Source organism: Orcinus orca, chromosome 1, assembly GCF_937001465.1.
Source record: "Orcinus orca chromosome 1, mOrcOrc1.1, whole genome shotgun sequence".
Taxonomy (NCBI): Eukaryota; Metazoa; Chordata; class Mammalia; order Artiodactyla; family Delphinidae; genus Orcinus; species Orcinus orca.
This window is the reverse complement of record NC_064559.1, coordinates 41,918,206-41,935,155: the sequence shown is the minus strand read 5'-3', so window position 1 is coordinate 41,935,155 and position 16,950 is coordinate 41,918,206. Positions and strand designations below refer to the sequence as shown.

General features: G+C 44.4%; 1 protein-coding gene across 1 annotated transcript; it reads right to left on the bottom strand.

Moving 5' to 3' along the window:
- Positions 1 to 12,336: 12,336 nt before the first annotated feature.
- GARIN4 (golgi associated RAB2 interactor family member 4) lies at positions 12,337 to 14,150 on the bottom strand. The gene is given in 3 exon segments (XM_049701132.1): positions 12,337 to 13,081; positions 13,119 to 13,747; positions 13,749 to 14,150. Coding segments are annotated over 3 exon segments (1,767 nt in total). The 3' UTR covers positions 12,337 to 12,345.
- Positions 14,151 to 16,950: the final 2,800 nt, after the last annotated feature.

Genomic DNA, 16,950 nt, shown 5'->3' with positions numbered 1-16,950 from the left:
GGTTTCTTGTAAATATAAACACATCTGTTACCAACACCCAGTTCAATATACAGGACGTCCCCAGCACCCTGGCAGCACCCTGTAGAAGGGGAGAAGAATAAGTGCTAACTTATTCGGTTATAAGAATGAAATCAGTTACTCCATGTATATTCCAAGTGCAGTGATTTACACACAAATAACTCAAAATTAGTGTGGCAGCACAATCAGAAAGTAGTGGAGGGCACTGGAGGGCTGGGAGAATCCAGTCCCTTTGGGATTTCCGCTGTGGATGTCTGGGGCCAGAGTAAGGAAGCTGAGAGGAGCTTTTCAGAAGCATCTGGGCTTTTACAGAGGGAAAAACTACTGCTCCCCAGAGTGGAGCGCCCATTGTAATTCACTGAGCCCTCCCTTTGCGGAGGGTGCTTTTCTATACTTGTGTGTTATTTTACATAGAAATGTTTAAAAAATAAACCAAGGAGGAGATCAATTTTGCTTGATCTGTTAAAAGTAAGACATATATCTAAAATTTATGCTAAATCTGTACAGCTCCGACAGGAAGTAACCGGCACTCACTAGCTGACTCAGGAGCGGAGGGGGAGCAGAGAGGCGGCCCTCCTTCCTCGGCCTCGTGTCTCATTTAAGCTGCCAGACGCTGCACAAGCTCCATCCCCTCTGAGTCTCAGGCTGAGGCCTCCAGGTCACAGTCTTCACAGGTGTCAGACCAGAACCTGCCACACAAAGGCAGGGACTGGAGTCAGTGGGGAGGTGGGCTCCCTGGGGTCGGTGTGTGGGACCCAGGGGGCTACTCAGACCCTGCAAGTGACTTTGGGCCCTGACATCCCCAGGGCTCACATCCCCAGGGCACTGGGGCCTGTTTGCTGCTCTTTGCCAAGTGTGTTCTGGTAGCAGAGAGACCTGTCCTACAGGGGCGATTTAACCTGGGCATTTGGCCGGGCGGCGTTCAAGTGACTGGTCCCCTGAACAGTGAAAGTGATGCAGAGGAAAGGGGAGGCTCTGGGGCTCCAGGGTGAAAAGTGTGGGTCCCTCCCACCTGGGCGCTGTGAGGAGTGGGAGGTCTGATGACACAGGTGGGAGTAGTGACCCTGTCCCTCCAGCCCACATGCAACACGGCCCATCATGAGACCAGCACAGTGGAAGTGGGCAGAGAACCGCAATGTTCCCTTTTCCCCTAATAATCATTTTTCTCTCTTTAACACCCCAGCCAAACTTGCCTCTGCTTTTTAATTTAAAAATATCCTGATGCTGTGGTTATAGAATCATAAATTTTATAGCTTTGGTATATCCCAACATGAAAAGTTTATAGAAGACACTGCTTTTCAGAGTGTAATAAAACCAGATGTATTTGTTATTTAATTTTAAGGTCATAATTAATTTGGAATCCTGGCCCTTTAACTCATCCTAAATTAGCTTTGCTTTGACTTGCCTTCATTTTTTGTGTGTGTTGTGTTCAACTTCTACACATCTATGGAAAATCTATAGAACCTCAGGTTGAGAAATGGTGCCATGAGGTGACCCAGGCCCTTCAGTGGGGCTCCACAGAGGCTGCGGGGTCCCCAGGGGGTGGGCAAATCCCAGCCAGGTGTGGATCCTGCAGTGTCCCCCACCGGATGCCAGGGCTACCGCGTGCCCACAGGGATGCAGCAGCGCTGGGCCAGGTGAGCTGTCTGCTTGCGTGAGAAGAAGCCCTGTTGCCTCTGTCCTCCTCACCCTTTCCCCAGGAGGCCTGAACTGGGGGGTACCAGGGCCACTCCAGATATCTCACCACACCTGGTGATTAACTGGGGATGTTGCCTGCTGACCTTGGTGGGTTGGGAGGGCAAGGCTGGGTCTTGCAGAGGGAGATGTTGAACCTCACCAGGGACACTCTTTACAAAGAACACAATGTGAACAACACCTCCAGGAGTGATGTATGTGGTGACCCCACAGACGCCTCCGGCCCCCCCCCAAACATAAGAGCCTGGCATCTTCAGGGGTTCTATGGAACAGGGACCGTTCCCTGGCGAGATGCACTCAGGTCATCCTCCAGTTGCCTGCGCAGATTACCACCATTCTCTTGTCTCCACCTTTTTGTTCACACGCAGTGGTGACCACCTCCGTGCTCTTCTCTGGCTTTTGGGTTTTCCTGAAGCGCCAAAAAAAAAAAAAAAAAAAAAAGTCAGGGATGGCAAGGGAAGCACATACACTTATTTGCCTTCTGCTCTTCCTCCTACCCGCTCCACGCTCACATTTCCTCTTCCTGTTCTTCCTCATCCTTTTACTTCATCCCTTCTCTTGAATCCAGGATGAGAGAATTTCTTTTTTTTTTAATTGGATGAGTCAGTCTTCTTTTATTTATTTATTTTTAATGTCTTTATTGGAGTATAATTGCTTTACAATGGTGTGTTAGTTTCTGCTTTAATAACAAAGTGAATCAGCTATACATATACATACATCCCCATAACCCCTCCCTCTTTAGTCTCCCTCCCACCCTCCCTATCCCACTCATCCAGGTGGTCACGAGCTGATCTCCCTGTGCTATGCGGCTGCTTCCCACTAGCTATCTACCTTATGTTTGGTAGTGTATATATGTCCATGCCACTCTCTCACTTTGTCACAGCTTACCCTTCCCCCTCCCCATATCCTCAAACCCATACCGTTTTTATGCTAAGTTATATGCTACATGTAGCTGGAAAAATGTTAAAAAGATTTTTAAAGAACTGCACATCTATTTTTGAAGCTGATTTGCCTGTTCAAGGCTTGCTAGCACTTTATCCATGTCAGTACTATTTCACTTAGTAAACAAATGCAGTTGCCATAATTGCTGCATATGTGTCTGTGTTCCTTTCTAGGTTATATGTTTTTGAAGTTAGAAACTATATATCACAGCCCCTATGTGTAGCACAATATCCATTGCTAATTCAGATTGTGTTTTAAGATATGAGACAAAATTTAAGACTTTTATTATAGGCATAAACATCTAGCAAACCAACCAGAAAATAAAAGCTAATTTTCAATTGGTTGGCCAAGAACAAAAAAGAGAGGAATACCTAGTGCAAAATCACATCTCTAATATCTACTGTTGGATTTAGAGCACACACATGCTAAACTTATTTTAAAATATCTTCTCATCAAAGATTTGAGGTTGGACCTGAAAAAATTATATCAGAAGTGAAAATAATCATGTGGTCTGACCAGCCTGGATCACACAAAGTAAGTGTATATTATATATAAAGTAGATAAACTACGAGGTCCTACTGTATAGCACAAGCAACTATATTCAATACCTTGTAATAACCTATAATGGAAAAGGATCTGAAAAAGAAATATATATATCTGAATCACTTGGCTGTACACCTGAAACACAACATTGTCAACTATACTTCAAGTAAAAAAAACAAAACAAAACATAGTAAGTGTAAAGGGAAGTATAGTTTTATAAATTCACCTCTGATATCCAATGGACCAACTGAAAGACAACAGAAACTACAACTTTCTAGGAGACAGGACATGGCCAGCAAACCAGGCTGTTACCCTCGGTAACGGTCATACCTGCCAAAAAATATACAGACTAGCCTGCATTCATGAATACCTAGGAATTCTTCATTTATCTGGCATTATCAGGCAATGAGGTATTGTATGTTAGGAGAAGTTTTTTTTTAATGACAAATTTAAGAGGAGTTATTTTAACCTTCACTCGGTAATTTTTTTCTAAAATTAAGAAATGTATCCACTGGTGTATCTAATGTTTCCGTGATAACTCGGGGTCATCAGTTCAATCAACGTTTGCATGAATAATGCGAATGGAAACAAGACAGGCATGCTTACTGAAACTGAAAATGACATAGCACTGGCTGGAATAACTGATGAGAGGGCAAGAAAAAGCAAAAATGAAAACAAACCATGATCAAGAAACAGTCAAGTTCTGACTTTCTGTACTTAGTTTCAAAAAGAGATACCACAAATCCCAGCGAGAGACTCCAGCATCATTAGCTGTCTTTCTCCTTTGTTTCCACCTTCCTTTTCCTTCTACCCTAGATTGTTCCAGGAAATGTTTATAGCTCCCTGCCAAGACAAATTCTAATTCTTAACTTTCTCTCACACAAACTTCCCAATATGTCCATGTGCTAAATGGTGTGGAGGTAAAAGACAATTCATCACAGGGACATCTCCTATGAAAATAAAATTAGAACCTAGCTTCTAAACATGCAGAGAGGAAGGCGTGGTGTCAGGCACTAATTTCCTTGTGAATTCCTCTCCATTTCTAATAGACGTTCTTATTTACCAAGATCCCTTTTCATTGGTGTCCCATTCCAGACTGCTGCACTCCGCCCATCCTCATCCTGTAAAATACATTCACACTCTTTTGTGACCCTACTTATTTGCCCATTAAATAATCAATCATAGAACTGTTGGAATTAAATATAGAGTGAAATTAAAATATTGGAGTCACTTGGAGGGTTTAAGCAGCTCCACCAGAAAATACTGGGCATGGATTTAAAAGAGGCTGCGTGGGACTTGCTCTTGTCCAAGTTCTTTCTCAAGAAGTGTCTGAAATTAGCCTAAATTCAGAGTTAGTCAGACTGGCCTGCTTTCTCAGGTGGACTGGAATTCATTGCTCTTTCCCCTCAACTCCCTGATGTCAGCGGCACTTTCCGGAGAGGAGGTGGACTTCTCTGCCTACTGCAGAAGTGCAGTTCCCCCCGGGCCCACTCCCCATCTGAATCCCACACTGGAGGCCAGATGCCAGCCTTCCCAGAACATTCGTGGTCTCATTTCAGTTTTTGACCTGCTCAGATTGAGTCCCTGTAGACTCTTTCTCAGCTTGAAACCTGATCTTCCACCCCTTTTCCTGACCTCAATGGTTACCTGCCTACTTTAGGCTTCAGGTGCTTTACCTATAAAATGATATATTTGCCCTTAGTTCTAAAGTCTTCTTTCTAAAGCTCTACAATGTGGTGGCTCCTTGAAAATGTTTCTCTTTGCTGGTTTTAATTTTGTAGAGAATTAAAACCCCAGCCACTCTAAAAGACAGTAAGTTACATTGGATAAGGAAAGTGTGCTTTTGTAGTTAGATTAACAGGGATGGAAGACGACTTAGTATGTTTTAAGATACTCATGATCCATTCTCGTGAGAGTCAGGGGAAGAAGGGGAAGAGAATTAATAAAATACTGAACGATTGTGACAAGTTCACCAAGATGTAGCTGATTAGTTACTACTTGAATAAGCCACACAAATCCAATTCAAGTTTTCCTTTATTTTTCTAAGAAGGGATCCCAGTGAAATGAGTCCCATGTTCAGTAACTCTGTGTTCAATGGCTTAGTCTTTAAAAACTGTTATGTTGCTGGAAGAAGAAATATTCCCCATCAGTCCTAATTGATGTTTAGCTATCACGCACATTTGAAATAAATTTATTACTTTGCCTGATCTCAGTGTAATACATTCCAAAGGGGCAAAGAGCACACGAAAAGTTATGGAGTCTCCATCTTCTACACTAAAGTGTGCAATAAATTACATATTATTTGGCCGTGAAATTCACAAGCCATAGAAACCACGCCATTAGCAATGTATACAGTGGTAAACAGCAGGTAATGAGAATGATATTTAAAACAAAACAGACTGTGTATGTTGGCACTGCTGCCAATAAAGCAATCATTAAATGCATTCATATGCATCTATGCTAGGTAAGCTCTTTAGGGCAATTGCTATGAGTTCTACATACCTGTCAGGATATTATATATAGCCCAGTTTCTATGGCGTTTATTCATAGACTCTGAGAAAGGGTTACTCTGGGTAAATCCAGACCTTTTCTCAATATAGAATTTGGTCAACATGCATTCTGAACAGCAAAATTTCACAGTATTTTCCTACACTAATTGCCACCTCAGCAAATGCAGGATTAAGTATAATGGATTATAAGAAGTTAGAAAGGAAAGATGGAAGAAAAGAAGGAAGGCAGAAAAAAGGTGGGTATGGAGTACTTCAACATTTACGTAGAGTGGACCTAAAACTAAACTGAGGTTTCCCTGAGCTATTAGCATACGCTATAGAAACTTAAATGAAAAAATAAAAAAAAACAGCAAGGGAAACTCAAAGATTCTTTGTTTTTTCACTTTACTGCATATACACGTCCATCTTAAACAATCTATATGCTTATATCCAATAAGAGAGCATTGTTTTGCAAGGCTATTTGGGTTCTATCAGCATGTAAAGGTCGGACAACTCAACTTTAGCAGAGTCAGCCTTCAGGTGAATAATTGCTTCTCTCAGGTTGTGAGCATTTGAATTTTCCAGAAATGTTTCCCAAAACATGAAAATTAAAAGAGTCCTAGGACAGCGTCCTTTAGAAGTTTTATAGTATCAAGGTTTTTGGAGGAAGAGTATCCTTGTCGATTATCAACACAATGATTCCAAGCAGGTCAATTTATGCTGAGAATATTATATAACAGAACCCACTTCACCCCCATTATACTGACAATGATCTTCCTTACTTCAACCTTGTGCTTCTTAGTAAAGTTGGAAATACTGAGCCAAGAACAGACAGTGACAATGCCAGAGACTCAGATGTACCTATAGGTGCCTTCAGACAACATCAGCCACCCAGGCTAAAGTCCTGGTTTAAAACATCCCAACATGAATGAATCTCAAAAACCATGTGCTGAGCAAGTGAAGCCAGATCAAAAGGGCACCTACTGTATTATTCAACTTACATGAAATTCTAAACTGGGCAAAAGTCATCTCTAAAGATAAAAAACAGATCCGCGGTTGCCTTGGGGTGGGAGATGGGGATACTTTTGCAAAAGCCTAGGAGGAAACTTTCTAGGGTTTTAGAATTGTTATCTATCTTTATGGGGGTGGTAGTTATACAAATGTATACATTAATTACAAGTCACTGAACCGTTGACTAAAAATGTCTGCATTTTATTGTATGTAAATGATACCTTAATAAGGTTGATTACAAAATGAACCAAAAACATAACAAAGCAGAAGAAAAACCTCTCAAGACCTCAAAGGAAATACACTGTTTTCTTCCAGGGTACCAGATTGGAAATGAGGCATTGGTCTGTTCTACCCTCAGATTATCCCTAGGATTATCTAGTCTATTTTAAAGCACTAGAGTCCCCTATCAGGAAAACTCACCCCATGTTTAATTACTTTGATTTCTTCTCTGCCTCTTCTCCCAACACAGTGAAGCCATTCACGGAAGAAAAACCAGCTTTTTCCAACTTTGCATCATCACATATTCTTTCCAAAGCTATTATTTATGGAATAAAATTTGGCTACACTTTGTAAAAATCTAGCTTTTTGAGCCTTACAAACCTTAACAGTTAACCTATTGCCTCCACTGGAATTTGGAAAAAAAATTATTTTGAAAATGAGTAGTTGAGATTTGACATTTTTGTTTTTTGTGATTTTCTCTTCCCCTAAGAGAGAAGTGAGTAGGTATGAGAAACACATACATAAAGAAAAAACAAATTATCTTGCTGCCTTTGCTTGGTTATAATTTATGGGAGGCCCTTTTCAGCAATAATCTATTATCTGAAGCAATAAAATATAATCTCCATGAAGGCCAGGCCAGGATATTTGTCTCTTTTTCAGCAGATTGCAATACGAACCACATTCATGGATATGCTTCTTGATGATCTTTGTAATACTGTAACAGTTGACCATTTCCTCATGCCTCTTCACCTTAACTTAAACCTGGTTTTTCACTAATGACCTCACATTTCCTTCTCTAACACTTGGTTGTGGGCCTCTTTTCCAACTCCAACTCCAACTCGCATTTCACTCTGGAACCAAAGGAAGATTCACACCTTCCTCCTTTTTAATGATACCTCAAGGTCATTACCATATTGTGATCACCCTGAAGAATAGCCAGACAATTGTTATTTCAGAGCCATCTGACAGTTTGTAGCTCTAAAAATTGACTAAGGACCGCATTTGTCAAAAATATCCTAGTTTAAGATTTTGGTAATACAGCAACAGTAATTCCGAAGTCATTTATGACAATCAGTGTGGGAAGCACCCTCCTTCGGGAAGATCCTTTGCCATACAATACTCTTTCCCTGTCAGGTAATAAGGAAGCATGGCCGTGGAAAGTAACCTTTTCTGGAAAGAAATACTTGGCTTTGAGAAGGCTTGAAGTTCATACACTTTTCTTGAATTAGATTCTCCATTAATTACTTTATCCACAAAGAGGTAATTATCAGAGTTATGTAAGCAATTAAGGAGATGCTACTCCACATTCTTTCAGCTTGTTGACCTTTCTCACTTTATTTCATGTGGCTATCTGAAACATCAATGATTTACATGCCTTTCTTTTTTTTTTTTAAACAGATTTCTGTGTGTGTGTGTCCCCATGATGAAAACATCATTAAAATAAAATATCATGAATAGACTCTTAAGAAGCAGAGTCTACTTAAAGTCCTGGAAAATGTGAAAGCACTAATATTGATGGACAACTCTACACTCTGAAGGTTACTGCAAATTTTTTGATCTCTATTTTGTCTAGGAGTTTTTCAGATTTTCTACCATGATCATTTGTTAGTTTTATAATTACATAATAAAGGCATTACATCATACAATCTTTTGTTATCCATTGCAGTTTTAAAACTATTCCTTTCCTTGTCCTCAGCAGATATGTCATAGATTATTAGTACACAAGCAAAGACTTTCAACGTAACAGTACTTTATAGTGAGAAGAACTATACTGAGCTATCTCTATCCTAAGACAATGCACTAGAAAAGCACTAGGAATTCTTAAGCACTAGGAATACAGAGACGACCAAGGGGCAAGTTCCTTGCCTTCAAGTATACATAATCATTATAGCAAATGCTTAAATAGCACTTAGTACGTAACTCACCACAGCAGTCTTATTATCCTCCTTTTTAATAGGTGAGCAGAGGAAGCCACAGGGAAGTCATAGGGTAAAGCCAGAATTTGAACCTCAGTAGACTAGTACACTCTCCACGGCTTTAACTACTGCGTTAAAAAATATATATATATATAAAGTTATATATATATATGTAACTCCAAGTATTCCAAAGTTACAGAACACTTATCTACCAAAACTCAAAAAGGAGCACACAAACTTGCATAGAAAATAAACGTAAAAGTTCACAAATTAACCACAATATAACCTGCTCCACATAATATACTGACTGCAGTGTCCTGGGCCTCTCCCATCCTTAGGTAGCCGGAAATTACAACAAAATAATACTTTTCATCTTTGGAAGCCACAGCATCTCTCATACCAACCAACCAATTACTTCCTTAGAGAGAATAGGAAATTAACCTGAATATCATAAAATTATATATATATAGCATTACTGATGTAGAATCTTTGTTTAAAGACAATAACTTCAATAGCAGAGGGAACTTTACCATTGCAGGCTTCAGATAACCTCTATATTTCCCAGATTTCATGCTAAATCATAAAATGCCATATTGTGTCTGAAGCTATTTTTTCAATAGTCCATTTTCTTCAATGGACTAGCAAAGCAGTAAATACTGAGGAACATTTTGGCTCCCATATCCTAAAGCCATTCTGATTATGCCTGGGTGATCATGGGGGACGTCATCGGAACTACCAGAGGACTGGCTGAAATACCAGTGTTGTGGCCAGCTTATAAATTAGAAATTATACAGAATCCAATTTTATTTTTTTGTTAAGTAATTCCTATGAGGCTTTTGGGATGTCAATGTAAAGTCCTTCGATGTGTAATTTTATCCATTAGATAGGGAACAATACCAATCTCCGTCATAAATACTTTCACAACCTGACACTGAAAATCCACTGTAGGGCATAGGACCTGCAAATAGGATATGAATCACACACATCCACTCATTCAGACAATCCACAAATATTCATTTTTAAGTCTACTATATGCCAATAATGTACCGGCCTCTCAGACGCTAAACCATGCTCAATGCTGAAAGAGACATACTCAGTTCTGGCCCTCCTGGAACTTATTACCTACAGAAGTGCCTTCGTTGTAAATGGTCAGGTCTCAGCCAATGCTATTATCATCAGCAGGTGACCAAATGATAGAGCTTGCTCTCTAAACAAGCTGCACACTCTGCTTTCAACATTTTTGCTTTCCTTCAAGGCACATAATCCAGTGGTCAATTTCTCCCAGTTAGTGAGGTTTGGGGAAAATTTACCCAGTGAAGAATTCCTTGTGGCCTCACTCTTTCCTCACACTCCCCTCTGTGCTCTTGAGCTAAAGAGACCTGGATTAAAGTCACTTGCTCTAACCTTATTATTTTAAAATAGGGCTGCTCCTGCTTTGAGGATTTCCACTGGACCAACAAGGTAGCAAAGCAGCACTGTATCAGCAGCAGGTAAATTTCAAAATGACAACTCTAAAAATATCCAAGGAAGTTCTAAGTGGTGGTCTAAGGAAGTTGCAACTTCTTCCTCGTTTGCAAAGGGCTGAGGAGGACCCGCCTCCTAGAGCCGCTGGGTGGGCTGAATGACATCGGTGTGTTCGAGCTGCTGGCACCTAATGAGCAGTGAATAACCCCATCTTCCTTCCTTTGGTGAGCCTGTTCCTGGAGGTACACAGGATGTGAGACAAAGACCCCACCAGCTAGGAGCTTCCACCCCACAGTCTCGCCCAAACAGGGCAATGGCAGGAGGTCTGAGGCTGGACCCAGCTGTGGGCGTTGGGTTCAGGAGGTGAGGCTGCTGGTCCAAGGGATGGGTACCCAGTGTGTGAGCTCTGCAGCTGGGTGACTAAAGCCTGCTCCGTGCCAGCTGGGCTTGAATGAGAGCTAATGGCCTGCTAATAGTTTTCAGGGCTTTGCCTTGAGGTGTGGAGAGCTGTGTGACTCACTGAGAGTCCTGTGACTCACTGCTGTGCCAGCCGGGGCGACTGGAGGCTCTTCCATCCACCACCGTCTGCTCTCAGCGCCTTTTTTTTTGCCGTACGCGGGCTTCTCACTGTTGTGGCCTCTCCCGTTGCAGAGCACAGGCTCCAGACGTGCAGGCTCCGGACACAAGGCTCAGCGGCCATGGCTCACGGGCCCAGCCGCTCCGCGGCATGTGGGATCTTCCCGGACCGGAGCACGAACCCACGTCCCTGCATCGGCTGGTGGACTCTCAACCGCTGCGCCACCAGGTAAGCCCAACTATATACTTTTAAGTATATTTTTATCATAAAAAAGGGAGAAAAATCATTATATCCCACCTGAATGGCTAAAAGGAAAGAGCTAAACAGTATCAAATGTTGGCAAGGATGTGGAACAACCAGGACTTTAATACATTCCTGGTGGGAATTATTATTTGCATAGTCATTTTGGAGGGAAAGTAGCTTGGCAGTATAATCAGAAGCTGAACATATGCATATATTCAATTCCATTCCTATGTATATGCCGAACAGAAGTTTATGTATATTTTTACCAACAGATCTGTATATAAATGTTCATAATAGCACTATTTTTAAGAGCCCAAAACTGATAATAACTGAAATCAATAACAAAATAAGTTGTAGTATCATCACACACTGGAATACTGTATAGCAGTGAAACTAAATGGACGATCGCCAGGAAAGTCATGCACAAACCTCATAAATATAATGTTAAGGGAAAGAAACCAGAGTCAAAGAGTACATACTACGTGATTCCAGTATGTAAAGTTGAAAAGCAAACAGCATTCATCTATGGTGTTGGAAGCTAGGGTGGTGGTTACCCTTGAGTGACTGCAAGGGGGCACTTCCAGAGTTGCAGTGATGTTCTGATTCTTCGCCAGGTGCTAGTTTCGTGGGGTTGCTTATCTTGTGAAATGTCATCGAGTGGTATGCTTACGATGGCACACTAGCTAATACTTGCTGTTCTGATTGCGAGCTAATACCTGGGCAGGGAACGGCTAAGTCTAGATGAGAGTGCTTGCGGTTCTGATTGCTAGCTAATACTTATTTCTGTCCACTGAATAGCCCGAGGGGACATGAGTCCTGTTCTTGCTTTGTTTACAGACCTTCCTGGGGAATAAGCGTTTATAAAAAGCATAGGGGGATAGTGAAGGAGAGCTTCCCAGACCATAGTCTGACTTTGAGCCATGGCCCTGGGGGGCAAAGCCAGAAAGGAGTGGAGGCCAGATGCAGCACTGCTGTTGGCTCCGAGCATGTGTGTGAGATGGGGCTGCCCTTGACTGGACACTGGGTGTCAGACTGTGGCACAGCTGACATCACAGAATCCACTGTGAGGCTACAGCTGGGCTTCGGGACCTAGAAATTCAGACAAAACACTGCATGCATTCTCAGATTGTTTGTTTTTTTATTGAAATTGCAGTGAGGAAGCTGAAATGGGCTCTCCAGGGGTATTTCCCTGAGCCCTGGTCCCCTTTGCAGCTCCCAGCTCTAGGTCCTATTGATGGGCTTCAGCGGTCACTGGCTCCATGGTGTCAGATGTCACACCTCCAGTGATCTCCAGCCCCTGGCCACTCTCTGCTGTCTCTACGACGGCCTCCATTCGGGTCCCTTCCACTGGCTTCGCCAGGATGCTCACATATTTATCGCGTGAGGAGGCCACTGTCTTTGTAGTGAGACTGGCTCTGACGTTCCTGAAGAAAGAGCTGATCCTGCTGAGTCTCTCGGTGGTGGGACCTGAACTCGCTGTAGATAAGCTCCTGCCCGATTTGTGCGAGGTCCTGGACTCGTTGGTGATGGGAGCACGGCTGATGCCTTTGTGAGCAGTGCCCTGCTCGCTGCCCCCCGGGCTGCCGTGGCCTTTGTCCTTTTGGTCATCTCTAGTGGCTCTGCGGCCGCCTGAGCACGGGCCAGCTGCTTTCTGGATGGTCTTGTTCCCCGCTGCCTTGTGGTGGCTTTCCACTGAACTGCAGAGCGAGGGGCTCGTAAGAGCTCTGTCCTCTCCCCAGTGCTCCCTTTTCTCCCTTCTTCCCTTGCAGGCCTGGGACACCCTCTGTGAGCTGCCATCCTGTTCACTCACTTTGCCTTCCTGTGGCAAGGTTGAGATGAGGGTCCCCTCGTCCTCCTCGTCGGCTCTTCCTTCAGCAGTCTTGCTGGTGGGTTCTGCTCCGACCACAGTCACGCCGGCCTCTGGGGAGAGGCTGGTGGACGTGCTGGAAGCATACCCTGAATAGCTCGCGGCACCTGCCAAGCATACCCTGAATTGTTCGCAGCACCGTTTTCCTGCTCCTCAGGGATGTTCTGGCAGTGCCCCCAGTGGCTATGTTGGTTTTGCTTCCTCCTGGACCGTTGCTGGCTGTGGCTGCTGTGGCCGTGCTCTGCTCTTCAGGGGCAGGAGACTTGATCACTGCCACGCTCAAAGCCCCCGCTTCGGTGTCTCCTGCCACCCCTGCTGTCTCCACCTTTGTCATTGCCTGTGATGCTGACGCTTTGTCAAGCACTGTAGGTTTTGCTTTTGCAGTGGCCACACCGGGCATGGTATCGGGCTTGTGGGAGTCCAGTTGGATCCCCTCCCCACCAGCAAAAGCTGCAGACGTGGCCCCGGCCAGCTCAGAGCACGAGTGGAGGCTGCAGATGCTCACGTGGTCCTGATCCCACTTTCCTTGGAAATCCTCCACTGCCGGGCTCCTGCCGTCGTCCTCCTCCTCGAACACAGGCATGCAGATCATGTCCCAGGCTGGAACGGCATAGGTGCAGCTGAGACCCTCCACTGGTGGTCGCAGGAGGTAAATCAGCTCTTCCCAAGAGGTGAAGAGGTCTTCCTGCGTGTCCAGAGGGGCACACAGCTGCAGGTACCAGGAGCGGCCAGTGGCAAACTTCACGTGCAGCTGTTGTTTCTCAACGATTGTGAGTGGAGATGCTCACGAGCGTCAAGGGAAGGAGCCTGGTGAGCTCTAAGGTCTTTGCAGCCTCGTGGCTCTTGCCCTTGGCGGCCTGGCTGTGCTCAGCGTGCTCTTCACAGCCGGTGGCCCATCGGGCCAGCAGCATGGTGTCTGGGAGTGGGAGGACGGGGCTGCTGGATGTGATGCCCACGGTCACCATGCAGACACAGTTGTGCACGTCAATCAGGTCTCCCCTCTTCGTGATCTGGATAAAGTCGCTCTCGAATACCGGTGCGTCCTTGAATATGTGGTATTCGCCCTTGCGCAGTTGCTGCTGCAGCTTCCCCGTGGTGGTGTTGAACAGGCCCACCCCGGTGCTGCTCTGGGCCGTGTGATACGGGAGCAGAGAGTCCCCACTCATGGCTGCCTTTGATCACGACAGGCAGCGCGGTTAAGGTGGGCCCCTGGCTCTTCCCTCCCTCGGCCTCACTGGCAGAAGAGCGAGCTGCGGTGCTCTTTCGTCACACACAGGCGGCCCTATGGCAGTTCTTCCAAGCCCGCCCCACAGGCCCCACCTTTGCCTCAGGGTCTCCCAGAGGCAGGGGCGTGGGTAGGGGCACAGATGATCACAGTGGGGACGCTGTAGGGCGCCTGGACCCCAGGCTGAATCTCTTCAAGTGTGTAGAGAGGTATGGTAGGCTCCCCCTCTGCCTCCCCTCACTTCTGCTTCTGGGTTTTTAATCTCCCCAAGAGGCTGTGGTGAACTTCAGTCCTAGTGAGAGAAGTGACCACTTTCTCAGCCTAACCCCCTGGCACAGCCTGTTTATCCTCTGGTGTCCTTTGTGACCTATCACTGTCGCATAGCCCTTTGCCTCATTGTGACCTATCGCTGTCACATAGCCCTTTGCCTCATCCCCCAGCTGCCCCCTCAGGGCAGGGCCCCCATCCTCTCCCAAAGGAGGGGGAGGACATGTCCTCCCGCGGAGGACAGGCCCATCCTGCCAGGGACTCAGGTGCGTACCGAAATAAAAATGTCTTCAACTGGGAAAGTTTTGTGTGGGTCCTTTTTCTTTTCCTCCCCCAAATTCAGCTACTGGATGAAATCTATAGGAATGTAAGATGATGGGATAAATTTGAACCATTTAAGCTCATGGTTTAATTGTATCGAATAACGTAGAGTTGGCAGTTGCGATCCTTAGTCTGTCCTCTCATAAAATCTCATTAAACGTTGACGACGGTGATTTTTAATAATCACATTAAAAATTGCTTCTCCTAGGCACCATGCTGCATTCTTCACATATGGTGGTAAGAATGCACTGAGTTTGGTACTGTTAACTGCTGTTCCCAGTTTATAGGTGAAGAAATTGAGGTTGTATCTCCTGTTTAAATTCCCAGAGCTAATGGTAGCAGAGGCACTATTTGAATGTAGGTCTACCTGATTCTAAAGCCTTTGTTCTGAACCACTACAGTACTTAGCCTCACAAAGAAAGCTTGGCCCAGCCAGACGTTTTCAAACTGGACTGATTTAACTGCCTTTAAGAAGACCTATTTGGTGCATTATTAGAAGTTGCGTAATTAATTTTATGTGTGTATATATGTTATGGAGAGAACCCAAGACAGCAGTTGGGCTGACGTGGGGATTAAATTATCCAGGGGAGCACTCAGATCCTCCCTTCCTTTATGCTTGTGCAACAGCCTGTGTGTGGAAACCTAGTTATTCTTATGACATGTCCTCCCCCAGTGAAATGGGGGGTGAGTAGCCTGAGATGTAAGCTTTGATTCCAAGAGCCTGCCAGATGCCGTCCTGTAGTAACCTCCCTACCAGGCAGAAGTGGTTTGGAAGCCTTGACACCTGTGGGGAGCATGTACCATTAGACATCCCGCCTCATTGCCACTCCCACAGAGCTAGTCACAGAACAAGTGATTTCTGAATTGTGACTTGAAAGTTCTGAGAAAGGCCCTTGCTGCCAACTCTCTTATCTCCAGTTTGATGTTATGCTTGAAATCCCACCATAGAGATTCATTCCTTGAGGATAAAGGCCATCTTTCTGTTAAAATATACACACCTGTCCCTCAACCCATGACTGGATAAGCAAAATGTGGTCCCTCCATACAGTGGAATATTATTCGGCCATAAAAAGGAATGAAGTACTGATATATGTCACAACATGGGTGAACTTTGAAAACATTATACTCAGTGAAAGAAGCCACATATTGTATGATTCTATTTACAGGAAATAGCCATAAGAGGCAAATCCATAGAGACAGATATTAGATTAGTGGTTGCCTAGGGCTGGAGGGAGCAGAGAATGGGGAGTACAGGATGGTGATGAAAAATTCTGGAACTACATATTGGTGATGGTTACACAATATTGTGAATGCACTGAATGCCACTGAATTGTACACTCTAAAATTACAGTGGTGAATTTTATCACAAGCATACACACACACACACACACACACACACACACTCCTGCTCAGAACCTTTATAGTTAAAAAACATAGCTTCCAGCTTTAGAGAGGTCACCTGTGTGACCTTGGACATTCTACCTAGCTCTCCCCTTCATCTATAAATTGGGGATAATAACAGTTGCCGGTGAGGATTAAATGAGATAATGCATGTAAAGTATTGAGTATATTGTCTCAATAAATGTCAGCTATTATTGGCATTAGTTTCAACTGGCCTTTTAAGCTTCAGTGTGAATTCCTTCCTGACAGCAGTTTTCGGTAAGACAAATAGAGAAGCTTCTGGGGTTAGAGCCACCATGAGAACTCAGAAGGATCCTTATTGGACAAACCCGGCCTCCTCTGAGGTTTTTTCTCAGGCAAATCCATGAAAACACTACTCCACGGAGAAACTGCTTGAACACAACCAAAGAGTATGGGATGCAGAAGAGAGGAAAAGCTTGGTATGGGTTTGGGTTTCAGGGTTTCTTTAAAGCCCGTGGGAGAAATTCAGATAAAGATGGAAAAGAGCATTTTAGCTCCTGGCAGAAAGTGGAAGTTTCAACTCCAGAACTCCTGTCGTGGGCCAGAACCCTTTACAGCTCTTTATTCTGAAGTAGGTGTCAGGCCAGATCTCAGGGAAAGGCCAGGGGACAGGATGAGGGCGGGAGACAGGAGGGAGGGTGGGCTGTCCATGCACTGCCACTGTGACATCACAACCCCAGCAGGTGGTGGCCCAAGGAAAAGACCTTGTCAAGCCAGGCGTCTGACTCTGG